The 21,628-nt window shown below is 42.9% G+C and overlaps 1 protein-coding gene across 7 annotated transcripts in view; it reads left to right on the top strand.

Annotated features, from left to right (window-relative positions):
* SPATA13 (spermatogenesis associated 13) overlaps positions 1 to 21,628 on the top strand; it is a 198,314-nt gene that overhangs the window by 152,155 nt on the left and 24,531 nt on the right. The window contains exon 1 of one of the 7 annotated variants that reach the window (XM_047722930.1): positions 2,685 to 2,777. The exons of 4 other annotated variants lie outside the window; for them this stretch is intronic. Coding sequence is in view for 1 of the 3 variants with exons in the window: in XM_047722928.1 (XP_047578884.1) it covers positions 13,550 to 13,604 (55 nt within the window). In the remaining 2 variants the exon portion in view is untranslated. Of the gene's footprint in view, positions 1 to 2,684; positions 2,778 to 13,381; positions 13,605 to 15,860; positions 15,881 to 21,628 lie in introns of those variants that run through there. 2 more of the 7 variants (XM_047722928.1, XM_047722931.1) reach the window with 2 other exon arrangements.

The following is a 21,628-nucleotide window of genomic DNA, read 5'->3' as shown; positions in this document are numbered from 1 at the left end:
GACAAGTTGACTTGATTAATTTTTTTCAAGTAAACTCTGCACTACACATGGGGCTCGAACTCATTACCCCAATATCAAGAGTCACATGCTCCTACTGAGCCAGCCAGGAACCCTGAATTGATTACACTTCTTATGGCTTTTAAAAATATTTCTAGGGGCGCCTGGGTGGCTCAGTGGGTTAAGCCTCTGCCTTCAGCTCAGGTCATGATCTCAGGGTCCTGGGATCGAGCCCCGCATCAGGCTCTCTGCTCCACAGGGAGCCTGCCTCCACCTCTCTCTCTGCCTGCCTCTCTGCCTACTTGTGATCTCTGTCTGTCAAATAAATAAATAAATAAATAAAATATTTCTAAATTACTCAAATTGTTGCTTGATTTGATTTTTAAATAGTTTTACATCTTAATTTCTTATGAATATAGTCACTTTTGGCAAGCTAGGAAAGAGAATCAAATTAAGCCAGTGTAGCCCTCTGATGACCTAGGCCAGAACTACACAGTCTACAGCAGAATGATGTAATGCTTGAAGTTGTTAACAATGGCATTGTGAAACTCGAAATCATAACCCCCATCTACATTTTTCATTAGGAAAGCAACCAAAAAATACAGCCCTTAAAGGCATGATGTATACAAAGAACATCTCTGTTTTTTAAATTCTAGTTAACATATAGTGTTATATTAGTTTCAGGTGTTCAATATAGTGATTCCGCAATTCCATTCTTTACTCAGTGCTCATCATGATAAGTGTACATCTAATCCCCTTCACCTGTTTCACCCATCCCCTACACACCATCTCTCTGCTAACTGTCAGTTTGTTCTCTACAGTGAAGAGTCATTTTTTGGTTTGTCTCTTTTTTCCTTTGTTTGTTTTATTTCTTAAATTCCACATATGAGTGACATCATGTGGTATTTGTCTATCTCTGACTGACTGACTTATTTCAGTCAGCATTTTACCTTCTAGATCCATCCATGTTGTTGCAAATGGCAAGATTTCGTTCTTTTTCGTGACTGATAGTCCATTGTGTGTGTGTGTATGTATATATATGTATATATATACATACCACATCTTCTTTATCTGTTCATATACCAGTGGACACTTGCCCTGCTTCCATAATTTGGCTTTTGTAAATAATGCCTCAGTAAACATAGGGGTGCACATATCCTTTCAAATTACTGTTTTCATATTCTTTGTATAAATACCCCGTAGTGCAATTACTGGATCATATGGTAGTTCTTTTAACGTTTTGAGGAACCTCTATACTGTTTTCTACAGTGGCTGCATCCCTTTCCGTTCCCACCAACGGTGCACAAGTGTTCCTTTTTCTCCACATCTTTACCAATACATGTGTATAAAAAAATCTTGATTTTTTTTTTGACAGAATGACCCAAATTATACCCTGGGCAACCTGTCTGAGCACATTAGAGCTGGCTAATGATTGGTGGAGGGAGGAAGTACAGTTGACCCTTGAATAATGTGGGGGTTAGGGGCATGTCCCCCACAACACATACCCTATACAATCCAAAATCTGTGTGTAACTTTTGGCTCCCCCAGACCTTTACTACTAATAGCTTACTGTTGACCAGAAGCCTACTTGATAACATAAGCAGTTGATTAATACATATTTGGTATGTTATACATATTATTATATATTATTTTATTATTAATAATTATTATCATATGTATTCATATAATAAAGTAAGCTAGAGAAAAGAACGTGTTACTAGGAATACCATAAAGAGAAAATGCATTTACAATACTGCACTGTATTTATCGAAAAAAAAAATCTGTGTATTAGTGGAGCTGCGCAGCTCAAACGCATGTTGCCCAAGAGTTAGACCTGTCTTGAAAACCTGCTCCGTGGGATTAAAAATTCCTGGTTCTGGTGTCAGTAGGAAAACAAGTAAAAAATAGTACAGACCAAACTCAAATTGATCATGGGTTCTACGGGGAGCTACCGCCGGAATACAAAGATAAGTGAGGAATAAGATAAGATAGAAATTTCCAAAATAAGTTACTTAGTGATAAGAAATCCAGCTTACTGCCTTTTCGTTTTGCTACGGAATAAATTGAGGACTTTTTGAGAGAAACCGTCAACCCTGAAGAGGGTGATGGCGATGGTGTCTACCACTGAATAAGCCCCGGCTTGTTGCTGTTTCTCCATGGCGCGGATCCATGTGGAGTGGCTCATGGAGACCTTGTCAGGCCAGGAGATGGAAAGGAGAGCATGTCCTAGTTAGCGCATTACAAGCTTAGTTACTGTCTTTTGCGGTGGACTCCACTGGCCATCCCAGTGTGGTCAAATACCTGCTAACTGCCCATAGGCACTGGCTTCTGCCCAGGGCCTTAAGGCTGGGTTCAGCCCCCTCTGTGGCTTCTCGCAGAGGTAGGTGCTGTTCCTCCGCGAGTAGCCCCAGGAGGCTTGGGGTTCCCAGTAGGCGATCTGGTGGGGTGAACCCCGTGGCAACACCGGAAGTTCTCCTTGCTGAATCGCTGATCATGTGAAAGGCTCAAACAGAAAGGATGGGGTGTGGTTGCCTCTTGGGGGAGCCGACTGGGGGCTCTTCTGAAGCTGAGGTCAGTGTGCAGCCGCGCCTGCACTGGGGTGGACCCATCCCAGGACCCCGGGGGCTGTAGAGGCGACCCCCGCCCACGTGGCCTGGCCGTGCACGCAGGCGCTGCCCCCGCATCCCGCCCCCACATCCCACCCAGCAACGGCCACCCCCAGGACGGCTCCCAGGCCTTCCTTTCTTGCGCCTGCGGCATGCTTCCTACACAGATTTAAGGTTGGTTTGTCTAAAGGAAAGAAAAAGTGTACTAAGTCATGGACGGCTACCTTGACAGCCTGGTGGTTTTGAAGTACAGTTGGGGATTATTTACTCAGGGGTGACATTGTCTCCATGTCTTCAACTTCTCTTTCTTCAATTTGATTTTGTACTGAAATATTTGCTCAGAAACGGGAAAGATTTCCTTAGGTGTACTTATCTACTTTTCCCCATTGAGGAACTGGTATTGGTTGTAAAACAAGTTTATTCAGCCTTATACAGTTGATACGACTAATATTATTGGCAAGTGATAGAAGATGTCATTAGGACATAATCAAAAACTGATATTTCAGAAAATGCCCAAGGTGCTCTTGGTTTAGAGATACCTCATTTGTTTTGACCCACTTAATAAATATATGTGATGTTGTATATCTCAATCTCTGCCCTATTACGAGTGAGACACTGTGCTAGAGAGTGGGTGGTTGTGAAGAACCCAGAAGCCATTCTCACAAACCTCCAGTGTGGTACTGGGACTTTAAAGCCGTTGCCAGGATAAGGGAGCTCAGGGTGAAGGGAGAGCATGCAGATCAGATCTGGGGAGTCCCAAGACTTCCCGGAGAAAATGACATCCAAGTTGAGAGTTGGTTACTGAACCAGCATGAGTCTTCTCCTTGGTGAGAAACAGACCAACTACAACAAGTAGAGTGGCCTTACAAGTGGCATTACAAGTGGCCTTATAATCTTTATTTATAGTAAATAAAGAGAATACAGGATAATTTCCAAAGCCATGCCTCCCACACAGGTAAGCAGGCTCCTTCTGTTGGGGTTTGGAATGAATATGCAAAGGGAGACCTCATCCTTGCCTGTAATGGACAGACTTAAAGTTGCACATGTGCACTCAGAAAACATTCCCATACATATATTGTATGTTATGCTAATAAAGCTTATGCCCCTCCCAGAGCGGGGATTTTAACATAAAGAAGCTGAGGTAACTGTGGGGCACTTTCTTCTGCACAGAGGTAGTCCTGCTTGGGGTCAGGGGAAGGTCACCCTCCAAATGTTTCTTTTCCTGTTCCAGCAATTAGTTAGCTAGTTTCTAAAAGACAAAATTGATAGCCACAGGCTTCTGGGAGTTTGCTGGGCTAAGGAAGTCTCTCCGGTGACAACGTGTGAAGGGTGAATAGAAGTTAGATTAGGTTTGTTGTGAGGGAAAGGTATGTTCCAGGCAGAGGGAATAGCATATGCAAAGGGTGGAAGCCAGAGAAAGGAGAACATATTTCTTACCCCATCTGCAGGCCTCTCAGATTCAAGGTGTCCTGCACGTGCTGACTGGAGCCTGCAACATGCTGAGGGCTTGCCTTAGTAGGCTACTCATTCGACCCTGCTTGAGTTGTATCCTACCAGGAGTCAAGGGCATGCCTCCAAACTCATTTATGGCAGCTGTATCAGTTATTATAATTATAGATCTTACTTAGATATACAAACAAATGAAATGTAAGACTGTAGAGACTCAGCTCTGTGAAAACCAAACTGAGTACTTTGTAGAGATTCAATAAAGGTGAATTGCCAAAAATTATTTTCTGTCCGATTAGATGAGAATTGATAGCTGTAAAAAAAAAAAAAAAAAAGGAAGGAAGGAAAAAAGAAAGAAAGAAAGATTGATCAATCCAGGAATGTTTATTCAGAATACTTCACAAGTGTCTCTGGTTATTATTGTACTTGAAAGAAGCCAGAGCTGGAAATCACAGTTGACACATTCTCGTGTGACCTAGGCAAGAAAGAATGCAGAATTCCAGTCAGATAATCATACATGAAGACCTCTGGTCCTTTGTGATAACAAAGATGAACGCATTGCACTTTTATATGTTTTAAGTTAAGACATTTATGGCATAAGTGCAGGTGTGATGTTTTTGACTTGGGGTTTTCAGGCAGTCCGACTGCACCTGTGGGAGGACCCCTTCAGTGGGTTTCCTGGCTGTAGCAGGAGGAGGTGAGGGAAGGATTGGAGTGTTGAGAGATAAGTCTAGACTAGAGATCAGAGGTAAGGAGCCTGCCCCTTCCACGCTTCCAGGAGAGGGGATTAGACTAGCCTGGGGGCAACGAGGAGCCATATTAGAGTTTTAAGTGGAGCAGGGGGCTCAGATTTGCATTTTAGAGACATGGCTGGCTAGATTGTGCCCTTCCTGCAGACAGGAAGAGTCATTGCTAAGTCAAGTAGACAGAGCCCTGATCTAAGAACAAGACCATAGTTGAGGTGCCTGAGTGGTGGGGTCGGTTAAGCCTCTGACTCTTGGTTTGGGCTCAGGTCATGATTTCAGGGTCCTGAGATCAAGCCTTTTGTTGGGTTGGGCTGTGTGCTTAAGGCTCAAGACTCTCTCTCCCACTGTCCCTCCCCACCTGTATATTCATGTTCTCTCTCTTGCTCTCAAAATAAATAATCTTAAAAGAGAGAGAAAGAGACCACATGGCCATAGTCCTGGAGAAATGAAAATTTGGCAGGCCAGTTGGATGTTTCGGATGCTGAAACGCAGGTGCCTGGGTGTTGGAGAGCGTAAGAGAATAGCACATGAGTGGGGGGCTCCATTCTGTTCCAGGCATGTTGAATTGGAGGCACAGGTGCAACAACTAAGTGAAGATGTTCGCACCGTGCCCTTCATCGTAATAGTCTGATATTGAGGAGGAAGACCCCAGAGAGAAGTAAAGACTTGAAAGTCCTCAGCAAATGAATGGTTGTTCTTAAAGCTGTTGGAAGCAGTGTTATCATCCAGGGTGTATGGGAAAGATTAGAAGAGGCTCAGCAACATTTGGGGACCAGTAAATGATAACAAAATCCACAAAGAAGATAGAAAAGGAATGGCCAGACTGGTGAGTGGTGTCCTAGATGTCAGAGGAGGCCCAGTTTCAGGGACAGAGTGGTTAGCAGGCAATGTTAGATGTATCCAGAGTGAAATTGGGCACTCTGAAAGATACACATTGGATTTGTGGCAGGAAGGACAGTGTTGACCTTGATTGGCAAAGGCAGCTTGAGTTCACTGGGAGGGCAGAGCCAGAATGCAGTGGGAGGGCGGCTGCCAGGCCGTGGGGGAAGTCAGGACCTTAAGTTTTAGTACAGAAGTGTTTTATCAATTTTGTTTCTCATTTCCCTTAAATGTTAGGGCTAATTAAAAAACTTTTGTCTTGCTACCTTATTAAAAAAATTATTTTGGCTTTACAGTACCTGAAAGCTCATGGATACAGATGGGTCTGCGTTTATTTTTACTGAATGTTTTTTGAAAGAAATAGTAATATTAAGTATGCATCAGAAAGTTCCATTCTTTGATTTACGGTTATGAAATAATACACCAAGATAAAGGAGGTGGAGGCCCGAAAAGTTTATGCTGTTTTAACTCTTGATTTTTTAATTAAATAAGTGGTAAGAAATTACTGAAGCAATTTTTTTGAAAAGTTGTGTGATTAAGTCAATAAATTTATTAAAACACTTTAGATATATTCTTTACCTAGTCAAAACAAAGAAAATACATTTTTTTCCTTTGCCTTAGTTTGCTGTTGTTGATACTATTTCTAATTTGTTATTCTAATTTACTGTTATGAAAGTTAATTTTCTCATTGACAGATCTTTGGGTCAGAAAACAGAATTGAGGGGGCGCATGGGTGGCTCAGTGGGTTAAACCTCTGCCTTCGGCTCAGGTCATGGTCTCAGGTCCTGGGATCAAGCCCCGCATCGGGCTTTCTGCTCAGCAGGGATCCTACTTCCCCTCTCTCTCTGCCTGCCTCTCTGCCTACTTGTGATCCCTCTCTCTCTCTCTGTGAAATAAATAAAATCTTAAAGAAAAAAAAATAAAAAAGGAAAGAAAACAATTGAATCCTAATCCTGTTGACTGGCTATGTGACCTTAACCTCAGAGTCTTAATGTCCTCCTTTGTTCCATACCCCACCGATGTGTGAGGATGACATGGTGCACAGTAAATGTGTACCAAATACAAGCTGTCATTCCTGCAAAGAACCAGAAGGATGTATTCCTTACACAGGGCATAAGTACTGAGAACCAGTGGGCCATGTTTCCAGCCAGAGTTCTGAGTTACTTATTTAACTGCGCTAACCAGCAGTTTAACCTTAGACAAGTCACTTAATCAAATGAGTGAAGTCCTAGAGAACTAGGAGTCTTTATGGAACATTATTCTGTTTAATTATTATCCAAATGTAGGTTAAGCAAATTTAAAATACATTTTAAGAAAAATAATTTTTTTATGTTGAGTATCTTGACCCAAGATTTTAGGCATTGTCTAAGGATGTTCCAAAGTATCACTTTAGAGACTCCACCAAGTTTTTTTGTTAAAAGAGAAAAAGAAACACAACAGCCAGTATTAAGGCATATGTGATGCCTTGAAGTAACTGTAAAACCTTTTGTCTGATCTCTTATTGTTTGGATTATCTCTTTCTGTGGCTGCTTTTCAAGAGTTTTCTTTCAGTAATGAATCAGAGAAAATACAAAATCAGATTTTGCTTACTTAGCACCTACTGACAGTGATGGTAACAGGTTGAAGGATTGGTGATAGCGAGCTTTGGTTGCCCCGTGTGGATGTCATGAGTCTGGTCTAGTTCTCTTCTCCTTTCCCTGTCCTGCTTTTATACTTTATTACCAAGGGGATACTGGGCAGTGCTTGTATTTATTTGTGAAACAGGATGACTCAGTTCACTTGTCTTTAGGCACGTACTTGCAGGAAGAATGTTTTCCTGCCTGCTAACACTGAGCATGTTAAAATCAGTCCTGACCATGTTCTGAGACAGTGTGGATTCCACAGTCAGAGGAATTTAGAAGTTATTCCGTATACAGGAACAAGTATTACAAACATGGACATCAGTGGCTTGAACCGTAGTGCCTACAAGTTTCAGAGATGTTGTTAGCTCCATTAGGAGTTTTATCTACGCTGGTATTTCATGCCTTAATCACTGCCTAAAATCGGGATTTTTTTAAAAAGGAGTATAATGTTTTAGTCTCTCTTAAAAAAAAAAGTTTTCACCTTTTTCCAGCAAACTGTTGAAATTATCATTTTAATGGTTCAGACATGCTCAGTTCTAAAACTTGGATTTCTTTAATCTTTCTAGATTAAAAAAGTAAAAAGTCATTCAAATATCCTGTGTCAAATGCAAGTTTCAGAAACTGGATTTTAATAGTAGAGGAGAGATTATTACAAGTCCCTGAAGGAGAGCCAAGAGATCTAAACATGTAGCAAACAACCACATAGTGCTTGTACTCTGTCCATGTTCTCTGAGATGAATTCATCCGGGCTTAAAACTACTCAGACCTGGGGCACCTGGGTGGCTCAGTGGGTTAAGCCTCTGCCTTCAGCTCAGGTCATGATCTCGGGGTCCTGGGATCGAGCCCCACATCGGGCTCTCTGCTGAGCAGGGAGCCTGCTTCCCCCTCTCCCTCTGCCTTGCCTCTCTGTCTACTTGTGACTCTCTCTGTCAAATAAATAAATAAAATCGGAAAAAAAAAAAAACAAAACTACTCAGACCTTTTTCCTCACTCAGTTAGGCAAGATTTCAGTTATAAGTAGTGTAGCTGGCATTGAGACCAGATCAGGCTGACTTGGAATCCCAGACTGCTTCCATTCCACCGTCTGTCTTCCAGGTGGAAGGTGGAAGGTGGAACAAAACACAAAATGATTTTTTTTATGTGCACAAAAGTGTACCCGTGTGTTGGCTTTTAAGACCATGCCCTAATAATTGCCTTTAATTAAAACAAAAGAAGAAAGGGAAATTCATCCAATACCTATTTTGCTCTTGTTATGTTTGAAACCTGCTCAGTCTTAAGGATGTAAAGACAAATACATAAATACAGAACAGATACGAAATACGTACTAGGTCCGGAAGAATGGGAAAAAAACAAACACATGGTGTTTACAGAAGATGGGAGAAACAGAAGTCGTAAAATGAAGACCTTACCTTTTCTTTTAAAGGGCAATTTTTATTTGTTTCTAAAGTTTAAACATTATATATATTACCTTTTCTTTTAAAGGGCAATTTTTATTTGTTTCTGAAGTTTAAACATTATTATAAACAGTACTCGGGAAGAGTGTCTTTTTTGGAGAGGTTGGGGCTTGGAGTAAGGGCAAACGGGAGGGTTTATTTGCCACAGAGAAAATTTTCCATCATTTTGTATGTTCAAGTCTGCGTTACCACAGGTTGAAAAGGAGTAGCTTTGAAGACACAAAGAGAGGCACGTTTACATCCTGTGTGTCTTTAAGTTTGCACTGGGTGGTTCTCACCCAGCAGCTTCTTATAACTTGGGCTCCATTTCCTGTGTGCTCTGTGTGACAGGGTCCTCCCCTTCTGTGGTGAGGAGCCTGGGTGCTGAGGCATGTTTCAGGAAGGCCTGATTGAGCCTGCCTTAGCCATCCATACATGAGCAGGCAGCATATTGAAATAGTGTCTACAGCTAGATCAGTATGTTCTAGAAAATGGTATATGTTACGTATTATGTTGAGTGAAGACATAATGTATACAAGTTTCAGAAATTGGTTGTATTTTCTTATATTTCCCTGGAAAAGAGCATGACTGGTCTATAGCTATATAATACGGCTTGTTTTTAATCCTTTCAGAATAAAGGGAATACTCTGGATACTTAGTTATTTGTGCTAGTGGACAAGGGAGCATTGGTTTGAATAACAGATAGCGAATGTAGCAAACTAGTTCCTGTTAAAGAATCCCCCATTCCAGCTTTAGGAACTGCGGCCCCATATCAGTAATAGAGAAGAGTGAGAGTGTGTACACAGAACACATGCTGTGGGGGCGCCTGGGTGGGTTAGTCGGTGAAGCATCTGCCTTTGACTGAGGTCATAATTCCAGGGTCTTGAGATTGAGTCCCACATCAACAGGGAGACAGTCCCTCCTACTGCGTGGGCTCTCTCTTTCTCTCTTACTCTTGATTCTGGTTAGTCATTGCTCAAATGGGACTTTGTACTGTAGCTCAGTCCAGCCAGATGTAGGGATTTCTCTGTTCGTGGTGATGTGTTATTCGATCTTGAGCCCATTTTCTAAAGCTGACAATATTGTGCTGAAGAATAGTGTCACTCTATCCTCTGGGTCTTCTCCTGTCTTGTGCCTTTCTTGGTTCTGGGGCCATATCTAAACCTAGTGGGGACATAAAGTTGCTAGGATATTCCTAGGCTAAGGACACCTTTCCACCATGCAGAAAAGGTTGCTGCTTTGGTGAAGAAGCTGCAGCAGCTGGGAAACTTTGAGCAGAAAACCAGTGCTGGTATTCTTTCTGCACAAAGCAGAAGGTGGTCATATAAGAAAATCTATGCCATATTGTATTTAAAATAAGAAGATCTCAAATTCAGAGCTAAATGGAACCTTAATGACCACCTAGTTGATCTCAAGAAACAGTCCTGGAGAAGTAGACATGACCACTGGTTTGAGTCTGAGGTATCACTACTAACTTACCCCAGTTGTTTTATGGCATTTCCTTTGCATATAGGTGTGTGTAAATATATATGGGTCTTAGGATCACTTTGCTGAAAAATCACTTTAATTTCTATATCTGTGTAAGAAAAATCATCATAATATTCCATGTGTTTTCAACTTTTACTTTATTTTCACTGATTTCTAAATATTTGATATTAGGATATAATTTGAATTTCTCTCCTCCCCTGAGGGACTGATCCCTTACTTAATTCTTTCAGGGTTGCCAGTAATCAATGTTTGTAAATCCCAGTCCTGACCATGTAATGTAGTGGTGTCTTATCCAAGGAGAATAGATTAATGTGTGTGTTGGGGCGGGGGTGGAGTTCAAGACTTTTTTCAACTATGCTTAAGGTCTTTGTTGTAGTATTCTTATTGATCTTATAAATATAGCCTTTAATCACTTAAAAAAAATTAAGCTGTAAGTCAAACCTCTGTATTACTTCTTCCAAAAATATCTTAGAAGTGTTGTTGAGTCAGTATCATCAGTATCCTTTGATAAGATGCCTCATTTATACAGTCTTTGTTTGTTTACCTTTCTCCTTCTTTTTATCTTTGTTTCATTTTGGGTGTGCAGTAAAGTAGGTTTACTTAGTAAATGCCTTTGATTTAAGATCCTAAACTCCCAGGGATCTCAGTGTAGTGCCTTGACCCTATCTCTGGATTTGGAAAAGTCCTTGGGATGTAAGAGCTATCCTGTGTACCAGCTGCCGGTGAAAGACAAAAGTGAGCAAACAGACTCTTAGGACAATACCAAGGAAATGTGGCAAAGAGATCTTTTTCTTTTTAACAACTTGCAATTTTATCCAACCAACAAAGCAAACAAACCCCAAATTTAAGAAAATGAAAACACTCTGGATTTTATTTGCCTCCTGCTGGAATTTAAACTTAGAACGAATACCCATCAGAATTAATTCCAACTTCTCACTGCTCTTTATCTCAATGTTTAGGATTTCACCTCTTTCTTCTAACTAAAACCGTATCTATCCATTCACATTCCATGGTCTTCATGAGTTTCTGAATTGATTTTTAAAAGGCACACTAGCGTTCACGATATTGCCTCAGAGGAACGAGTTTCTTGAATTGCCTAGAATAGTACTTCCCAAACCCAAATGTGTATTTGAATGCCCCTGACCTTGTTAAAACGCACGTTCTGATTCCACATAATGTGGGTGGGGACCCAGAGTCTTCACTTCTAATCAGCTGCTGGGTCTTGCCAGTGCTGTGTGTCCATGGACCACACCCTGTGTACCAAGGCTCTAACACACTTTCTTTGTGGGCAGTAATATGTGTCACTAGAATAAAAGAGTTCTGCGACCCAATAAAGTTGGGAAATTCTATGGTAAACAGTGTTGCACAGCGGTCGTTTGGGTTTATGGAAACCTGTGGCTACTAATGTATACTTGCACGTTTCATGAGGTAGACTTTTTGCATGGACCGTACTGTGCAACTAGTATGCCCTGTGGCATATAGGAAACTTTACCTTACGGAGAGAGACTGTTCTGAAAAACAATTTCAAGGAAGCTTTTGAGTCCATAATTTAGTTTAGTCCCACCTTTTATTTTTTTATTTTTTTTTTTTAAGATTTTATTTATCAGAGAAAGAGAGAGAGAGAGCGAGCGCACAGGAGAACACAAGCAGGCAGAGGCAGAGAGAGAAGCAGGCTCCCCACTGAGCAAGGAGCCCGATGCGGGACTCGATCCCAGGACCCTGGCATCATGACCTGAGCCGAAGGCAGCGGCTTAACCCACTGAGCCACCCAGGCGTCCCTAGTCCCACCTTTTAAAAGAAGAGATAGGCCCCTTTTGAATGAGCTATTTTACTAATCATTTAAAAACTTTGACTTTCTTAAATCATTAAAAAAAAAAAAAAAACTTGCAAAGGCAAAATTTGAAGCTGATGTGGTGTTGTGAGTGTGATTGTGTGTGTGTGTGTGTGTGTTCACTCCATTTCACCTTTGTTGTGGGTTATTAAAGCTGTGGGTTCTCCAGAAAACTCTTCAGCTGGATTGAAGGGTGGGATACAGGAAGTCAGTAGAAATAGCTACAAATACTTAAGATAAGAACAGTCTACAATATAGCACATAGTCAGCATGGGCAATATAATTGATTAGGCAGTTTTGCCTAGTAAGTGCATGGTGTGAGTTTTGTGGGAACCAGCACCGTTTTACTGACCTTGGGTCTTTTGAAGTTGAGGCAGCGTGATTGGTGATGTTTATTAATCTCTAACGAAGTGCCAGTATTGTTATAAATACTCTTTAGTATGTTCTCAATAACCCTCACAGGGTTGTTGGTACCCCAGTCACACCCATTCTACAGACCAGAAACCTAGATTCCCTAGAGATTTAGAAACTTTTCCTAAGCAGTTGGGTAGAGCAGATATTGTACCCAGGTTCACTGGGTCCCACCAGTGTAAAACATGCATTTGCTAACTGGTACTGTTACTGTTTTAACCACTGTTTATTAAGGGATCACCAGGTGATCGCTACTTTCTGTAGGTTATATCTTGCTCATAAAGTCAAAAAGTAACTAACGTCTTCCTGTCATGAAGAAATTGAAGGAAGTGTAGTTTGTTAAAGATCATTGTTTCACAATGTAAAAGAAAGACTTGCTCATTGACATAACTTGGAAAATAGTGAAGAGTATGGGGGAAATAAATGACCTGTATGTCATCTAGAGAGAAACTTTAAAAAACAGCAATTCTCTCCATTATAGGCGATACACACTTTATATAATGAAAGATAGACATATTACTTTCACATAGTAGAATGAAAGTAATATACACACACACACACATATATATATTTGAACAAAATCCTTCCTTTAAGGTGATTTCATAAATTTACAATTAACATATCTCAGATTTTTGTCATGAAATCCTAACTCCATTTTTGAACTCCGCGACCTCTCTGCTTTTTCCCCCGTGAAATAAATACCTTTTTAAAAGCTCCCTAAAAGTCTAACTCAGCCTTTGGGATTGTAATTAAAAGCAGCAAACGCATTTCTCCCACTTTTGTCGAAGGCTCTTGACCACACCTGATACGCTTGTGAGTGTGTTTGGGTTTGGTACGAGGAGGCTTTGCTTGAGTTTAGAATTTCCTCCCTGACATCCCTGGGATGTCTGGAGCCGCTAACCCTAGTGGCTGTGAGCAGTGAGCGAGTTGTCAGCCTCTAAGCGCGCTCTGGCCGGGAGTGCACACAGCGTCAAAGCAGTGAATAAGCGATTTCTGCAGTTTCCGTAGCTGAGAGAGCCTGTGTGATTCTCCGTGATGCTCAGTCACACCCCAGTCCTGCTCTGAATGTGGCTGTTTTTCAAAGAGAAGGATGGTAGCCAGAGGGGAGATAGCAAGATTCTGGAGTCTGGAAAGCCTTCACATGGGTATGTGTGCAGAGAATGAATTACTATATTGTGGCAATATTGCTAATTCTACTCCGTTTCCTTCCAAGTTACGGTGCTTTCTGTTTGCTGCTGCTTGCCAGTTTGTGTCTGTGAAAGCTCATTCATCCTAGTGCAGAGTTCTGAGGGTACTTTTAGTTGTGGATGTAGTAAATCAAGGAAATTGGCTTTGATTAGGGTATAGCTGTTAGTGTGAAATAGAAAATAAGAAGCAAGCATCCTGTGTGAGTTATGGATCTGGTTTTTTCTGTGCTGGTGTTTACTTCTGTTACATGAAATTCTTGTATACAAGAGTTTATTGTTGGGCTGTATATAAAAATGTTCCTTGCTAATCTGGGGTATGGAAGGCTCTCAACTGGTTTCTGAAAAAGACTGTTTTCTGTTTTCAAAAGTGGTATTGCCCGGTATTTGGTTACTGTGCTGTCCTCCCCTGTACTTTTCAGTATTTTTGTGAGTGGTGTCCTCTAAGATAGTTCCTGTTTAAATGTGAAGGAAATGTGATGCTCTCACCCTAAGAAGTTATATACATTGTGATGCATGTATTCTTTAAAAAGAGTAAGAAAGAAGGTACTTCACAGGAAGAATTTTAGCCAACTGCTACAATGTGGATACAATAGGATGCTTTTTAAAAGTCTTGTCTCTGTTTTTGCTTTCAATCCAATCCAGTAACTCAGACTGAAATGAATGAGAATTGCAGCTGACAGCTTGAAGGCTGCCTTGGGCCTCACTGGGGCAGTACAGGTTAGAGTTTGTGCTTCTTTCTTGTCTTGGTTGGTGTTCTGTGCTGGCCAAGAGCAGACGGGGATGTGGGTATGGCTTCTGTGTCTGGCAGATTGAGAAAACAAGAGCAGCGTGTACTCCCGTTTCACTAAAAAGTTGCTCACTGATAAATGCCTTCAGAACACAGACCTGCCTCCCGAGTGGCTGTGAGGGTCCACTTCAGTAACTGGGTACCATGAGCCTGTTGTCGTTGCAGACCAGATGAGGCTGGGATGGAGACCAGAGGGGTGCTGGGTGCCCCACTCATCTGAGCACCATTGGGTGGATCTGGGTGTTTATTACAGCCGAGCCAGCCACGCCAGTGCGTGGGAGAGCAGAGGCGGCAGGGCGCGGGCAGTGCTGGGAGCCCCCCACTGTCCTGCTGCTCCTCCTCTCAGCATTCCTCCACTCCCTGGGCAAGATTCCCAGTCTTTCTTCCCACACTCTGCAAAGGCCGAGGGAAGGCCTGACCCAGCCTCTGGCTGTGAGTGGAATGCTCTCGACCTAGCGAAAGAGACTGAGCATGGCAGAATCTTCTGTGCAAGGCTTTGCACTCACCTCGCCTCCTGTGTTCCCCTGCTCCTGCCCTGCCCCCACAGGTGGCTCTGTTCCTTTGATGAGTGTGGCTGGAAAGGAAAGGAAGGAACTCTCTTTAACTGGGAAGGCTGGTTCTTAGGAATCTTCTCTTTTCCGGCTCTGAATGTTTTCTGGTTCATTGTGTTCCAAAGACTTTTTCATATACTGCTATACTCACTATATGTATATATGTGTGTGTGTGTGTGTGTGTATAATGGAAGTGACAGCAAACGCAGTATTTAGTCAACTTTAAATGATATGCCAGCATAAGATAAAGTAATGAGTTTGCTAAATTGTGGGTTCTATTTTATTTGAGTACCCTGATTGGGTGGGGAGCAGGGGAGGGGCTGGGGGACCCTGAGGCACGGCCTGATGGCCCTTCTGTCTGGAGGAAGCTCCAGCCAGGGACAGGCAAGGGGAGCGTGGGCCCCGGGGAGGATGGGCCCCATCAGGCTGTGGTCCTGTCCCTGTGAGCTAAGTAGAGGGCAGGACGGAGGCAGGTGTGTAGCAGGCTTGTTTTGGAGCCAGACAGACCTGTGTTTGAATTCTAGCCCCACCACTTAGGAGCAGTTACTTAACCTCTTTGAGCCACAATTTCCTCTTCTATAAACAGACAGTAATAATTCCAAGATGCTTATGAGGCTTGACCGTGATGATTTATATTAAGTGTTTAGTGTAGTGCCTGGTACACACTAAGAGTTCATTCCGGGGATTTGGTGAAACCAGATAGGTTCCTGCTCAGGATTTATGCCCCAAGGGGTGGTGATATCCAGCCAGAGAGCCGTCGAGGGTGTAACCAAGTGGTGAGGAGAAGCCCTGGACAAACCCACATGTGTCAGCGTGGGGGACAGGGTCAGGGTCAGAACCAGAAACCCAAGGAAGAGCAGCAACTTGTTAAGAGGATGCCAAGGGACAAGCCAAAGGTAAAACCTGAGGGTTTGTGGCAGGACGCTAAGAAACCCAGAGCCTGAATCCCATGTCTGAATTGGACACAGGACGAGGGCAAGCTTCCAGAGCAGGAGGAAGCTGAAGTCTCTCCAGCCGCTGTGCTTCCAGGAGAGAGTAGAGGGGAGACCTCAGGGGTATTGTTTTGGGGATACCAAATCCTGATACCTGAGGGCTCTGAATACCCATTCGACAGAAGAGCTCAAGCAGATTCTTTTCTGAATGATACAGAGTATATATATGACCCAACTCTAGGGCAAGTTTTTGGCCTTAAATTGAGAAGAGGGAAGATGATTCATAGGTAGTTTAAAACAAAATTCATTAAACCATTTGTAGAAACAAAATCCACTGTCCGGGGTTTTGTGTAAATGAAGCTCAGGTATGATGTAACTCACTCCCATCACCAACCACTCTGGGCAGCAGAAGTCCGCAGTGGCCCTAAGTTGAATCCAGATAGAAAGCTGTATCCTGGGAGAATTATTTTCAAAAGATCCATAAACACTATAAAAGGTTATCAGTGAAGACTGGCATGTCCATATCTAGGACCCTTTTTGATCCTACTGTTCCTATGTTTAAAAGGCTCAAAAGTACTATTTCTGGGAAATGGTTTGCAAGTCTAGATTAGACATAACAGTGACTTATGTGATGGTAACATTTTAAATTCCAGATAGAAAAGTTGTTCATTCAGGCCTTTCACCCAATCAAGTGACACTGACTAGTAAGCATGTTTCTTTTCCCTACAGAAGTTCTTTTCCCTGGGAGAGGGGTGGGGACAGATATAAAGAGATAGGTACATGAACAGCTAGCCAGAATATTGTAAACAGCTAAAATATAACAATATAAATGTGATGAGTATCTTAAGCCCTACGATGCTTCTAGAACATCAGAGACCAAGATTGTTGCTGCAGGGGGCCAGGGAATAACAGGGAGGAGAGCCAAAGAGTCATGGAACCCATCACCAAGAAGTGGGAGCCAAGCTGCCTCAAAGTCGATGAAGCAGAATTTGATCTGCTCTTTGGATGAGAATGTTGCTCCATGTGGAGAGGTTAGCATGGACAGAGGGATTCTGCTCTTTTTGTTGATATAGGGAACATTCAGTGGGACAAAGTAGCTAGAGCAGAGGTTTTCACCAATGAGATCAGGGTACGTTGCTCTCCAAATTGTGACTTGCTGCATGGACAGGCAACAGAACCCATCCATCATAGAACAGATCCATGCAGGTGGCTTAAGTAAGTTTGGCCTTAAAGTCCCATGGTTCCCAGTTAGCCAGGCATCAGAATCCCTTGGGATGCTTTTGAAAATGGATTCTCAGCAAACTCCCCACTCTCCTTGAGCACTTGGTTCCGTGGTCCAGCATAAGGCAGGAATCTTGATTCTGAACATTCCCCAAGCGATTGGGTGCCATTGGCACTGGATGCGTGGGAACCACTGAAAAGGAAGTAGTGTCCCGAGTTTTGACACTGAAGTCAGCCCCCTGGAACTGGGTTTGTCCCCTCTGTGTGCATCTTTGTGGCTCGAGAGTGGCTCTGGGTGGCCAGGGTTTCGGCATCTAAAGCAGTGGCTCTATGAGAGCTGCTGAGGGTCTTAAGCCCAAGCTGCTGGCCTGTCTCTCTCCGCTGTGTTTGCGATTTCCGTTTGTAAGATGGGAAGCGAGACGGGCTTATCTCAAACCTGAGGAAGTCTGAGTGACCAGCAGGAGGTTTTCTAAAATATGTGTTTTGAACAGATTATTCTAAGTGTAGGAATTCCCCTGCAATCAGCCAGGTTTTTGAGGGGAAGTCCCCTCAGAGGAGCTGCCCCAGCCACGGGAAGAGGGCTGCTTGGTAGGTAGTCGGTGCTGGGGTGCGGCGCATCATGACAACAGCTGACATCCGGGTGACCTTCACGTCAAGTGGCTGACTGTGAAGCCCACTGTGTTTGTTCTTACCTTTCTTTTCTTTCTTTTTTTTTTTTTTAAAGACTTTATTTATTTATGACCGAGAGAGGGTACACAAGCACAGGGGAACAGGAGCGGGAGAGAGAGAGAAGCAGGCTGCCCACTGAGCAGGGAGCTCGATATTATGACCTGAGCTGAAGGCAGATGCTTAACGACTGAGCCACCCAGGTGCCGGGTTACCTTCCTTTTATTTAACAAAACACTTCCACATGCATCCTGTTACCAGCCCTCCCCACAGATGCGTGAGACACGTGAGAGAGGCACCATTTTTCTTGGTTGCAAATGAGAAAGCAAAGACTCTGTGAGCTCAGGATCTCTTTCTGCATGGTCTCGTTTGGACCCACACCGAGGTCTCTAGACTCCCAGGCCAGTGCTTTTGAAGTTCCATCACTCTGCTCAAAAGCCCTTCAACATGCAGAAATAAGCCAAATGGGAAAGAGATGTGTTGTGTGTCCTGAGAAAAACTCCCACCAGGACATGGGCCTGTTTTCTGTGTGCATAAATCAGACTCCTATAGGAAGTCCTTATCCTTTGGCACATGTTATAAAATAAGACTTTCCATTGTTGGTGATGTTTGATATTTCCTGTCATAAAAATTCACCTTTGGAGTCTGTGAGCAGGTTTCATCCCTTCACCAGTGCAAAATATAAGTCCAGACAGAAGAATGTCTGTTGCTTCCCTGAGGAATGTTTTCCTTTAGAATGTGGAAGCTGTTTATTGTTGGCCTTTAAAAAAATAATAATAATACCTTGGGGCATCTCTGGTTGTATTATGTCTAATTGTGTTTGCATTGGTCCTGCTGACTTAAAAATAGTCTGTTCTCTATGGGATGTGTGGCTCTCTCCAGTTGTTCCTAAAGCTGCATCAGGTCAGGCTGCGACTGGCCTGGGGAGTCACCCTCGGATGGCAGCTGTGGCCTGGGGAGGCGACCAGTTCATTCAGGAAGTAAGCAGGGATCTAGGGGGGAAAGGAGAATTCAGAGCTGAATCTGAAGGTACGACTGTAGAAGGGACAGAGGTAGGGGTGCCACAGAAAGAAGGTAGCCCAAGAGCAGCACCCTGGTGGGGGGGTGTGCGAGGGAACAACAGCCTTTCCAGAAGGATGTGGTGACAATTCAACAAGCACCTTAAAAATTCATTGTATACAAATTTAGAGTATTTCTGTATATTTACTCTATGGAAAAAGGTGTGTTGTTTCATAATTGGTCTGAGCCAGAGGTATGTGCTAAAAATCAGTGTACAGAGCTTTCACATGATAAAGGTTGTCTCGCTGGGCTTGAGTGCAGCTTTAAGAAGTTCTGTGGAAAGAGAACACACTGTATCTGCTTCCATTTTATTGTATATATAGGGCTTTGGAGAATTTTAAAAATGATTTTAACCCAGAACAATCTTTGTTCCATGTTTCCAAGATTGTTTTCAAAAATGGCTTTTCTTAAAAAAAAAAAAAAAAAAAGGCTTTTCCATGCCTGTGTGTTCAACAAAAGAAATACATTTGGTGAGGATATAGGGAAATCAGAACACTGTGCATTGTTGGTGAGCATATATAGTGGGGTGGCCTGTGGAAAACAGTATGGAAGTTCCTTAAGAAGTTAAAATAGAATTACCATGTAATCCAGTAGTCCCACTTCTGGGTATACATCCCAAAGAATTGAAAGCAGGATCTCACAGAGATCTTGGACAGCCATGTTCCCTTCAGCAGTACTCACAGTGGCCAAGAGTGGGGAGCAACCCAGGCACATCCACAGATGAATGGATCTAGAAAACAGTGTGTACGTACAATGGACTATTATCCCACCTTTAAAAGGAAGGAAATTCCGACAACACGCTACACAGATGAACCCCGAGGACATGATGCTAACTGAAATAAGCCAGTCACAAAAGGACGAATGCTGGGTCCCTGGGTGGCTCAGCTGGTTAAGCCTCTGCCTTCAGCTCAGGTCATGATCCCAGAGTCCTGGGATCGAGTCCCACATCGGGCTCTCTGCTCAGCAGGGAGTCTGCTTCCCCGCCCCTCTCTGTCTCTGCCTGCTTGTGATCTCTCTGTCAAATAAATAAATAAAATCTTTAAAAAAAAAAAAAGGACGAATGCTGTATGATCCCACTTAAAGTATCTCAAGTAGTTAAAATCACAGAAACAGAAAGTAGGAAGGAGGCTGCCAAAGAAGCGGGTAGGAAGGAGGGAAAATTAGTATAAGGTTTCCGTTTTGCAAGATGAAAAAGTTCTGGAGATCTGATCTGTTCACAACCATGTGAATACACAACACTATTGAAGTGTACACTTAAATATGGCTAAGATGGTTAATTAATTCTATGTGTTTTTGGTTTTTTTAAACCACAATAGGAAGGGAAGGAAGGAAGACATTAAATTTATTCCTTTTTTTTTTTTAAGATTTTACTTATTTATTTGACTGAGAGAAAGAAAGCACAAGTAGGCAGAGTGGCAGGCAGAGGGAGAGGGAGAAGCAGGCTCCCCGCTAAGCCGGGAGCCTGATGTGGGGCTCGATCCTAGGAACCTGGGATCCCACCTGAGCCGAAGGCAGACGCTTAACCCACTGAGCCACCCAGGTGCCCCTAAATGTATTCTTTTTATTATTAGAATATATTCATTTCTCCTAATTTTGCTAAAGTACATTTTGAGAATTTATCGTAGCTCCACATCATGTAAAATTCTCCCAGAGAAAAAGTCACATTGACTGACCTTGATCTATAGTTGAAGATTTTGAGGCCATTAAGTTAAATGAGATCATACTTACTTAGGGAGTGATGAGGTGGCATGAAGAAGCCTGTGGTCCACATGGCCAGTGGCACAGACCTGCTCTTTGTGCAGAGGCCTGTCCATTAAGAGGCGACTGTGGGCTTTGGCACACGGTGGGAAGGAAGGTCTGCTAGGTAGAGTGGGGTCAGATTGCAGAAGGCCTTGAACTGCTGCAGGAGAATTGTCAGAATGCAGTGGATAGCCTCTATATAGTTTGTAGTGAAAATGATGAAACTGTTGTTTTAAGAAGTTCACCTTGGATAAGTCTCAGGAATAAAAGACACAGCATATGGAAAATAATCCATGACATTGTAATAGCGTCCTGTGGAAACAGACGGGAACTCCACTTGCGAACAAAGCACAGTGTTGTCAAATTACTGTGTGGTGCACCTTCAGCTTAAGTAGCATCGTCTATCAACTGTACTTAAAAAGAGAAAGAAAGAAAAGGTACAGACAGAAAATCAGTTTACCGTAAAAGTGAGCTATAGGATGGCTGGCAGGGAGCCAGGTGGGGACGGCAAGCAGGAAGACCACTATGACATCGGCCTCAGATCCAGCATTGTGTAGCCCCATTAAATAGTTTAAATTCTCGGAACCTTAGTTTACTCATCAGCAATTTGCAGTTCAGTTAAAAAACAAGGTTTTGAGTGCCTTCTCTCTGCCAGGTTTTATGCCAGGTGCTAGGGATACAAAAACAGACCCTGTCCCTCCTCTAAAGAAGTTCCGGGCTCAGAAGGGAAACACAAGTGTAAGGACAGTGTGTTTGCCCAGAGGCAGCCTCAGACTGCAGCACTAAAATCCCTCCCATCCGGACAGCAGACTTGAAAACCCCAACTCCGTAAAATGTGTATAAACTATAGGACAGAAATACAAGGAGTCGTAGACTGAGAACAGACTTTAAAGTCGTGAAGGGAAAAGGATAATATGGAAAATCAGATCATCACAGACGTAGTTGGGAGCTGGGGTCAGGAGTAGGAAAAAAAGGGAGGCAAGATGAGCAGGGGATGGGTGGACACGGCTTCGCTCCAGAATGCTG

The sequence above is a fragment of the Lutra lutra genome, chromosome 3 (assembly GCF_902655055.1).
Source record: "Lutra lutra chromosome 3, mLutLut1.2, whole genome shotgun sequence".
Classification (NCBI taxonomy): domain Eukaryota; kingdom Metazoa; phylum Chordata; class Mammalia; order Carnivora; family Mustelidae; genus Lutra; species Lutra lutra.
The sequence above is the reverse complement of the archived record's forward strand: the minus strand, read 5'-3'. Positions and strand labels throughout refer to the sequence as shown.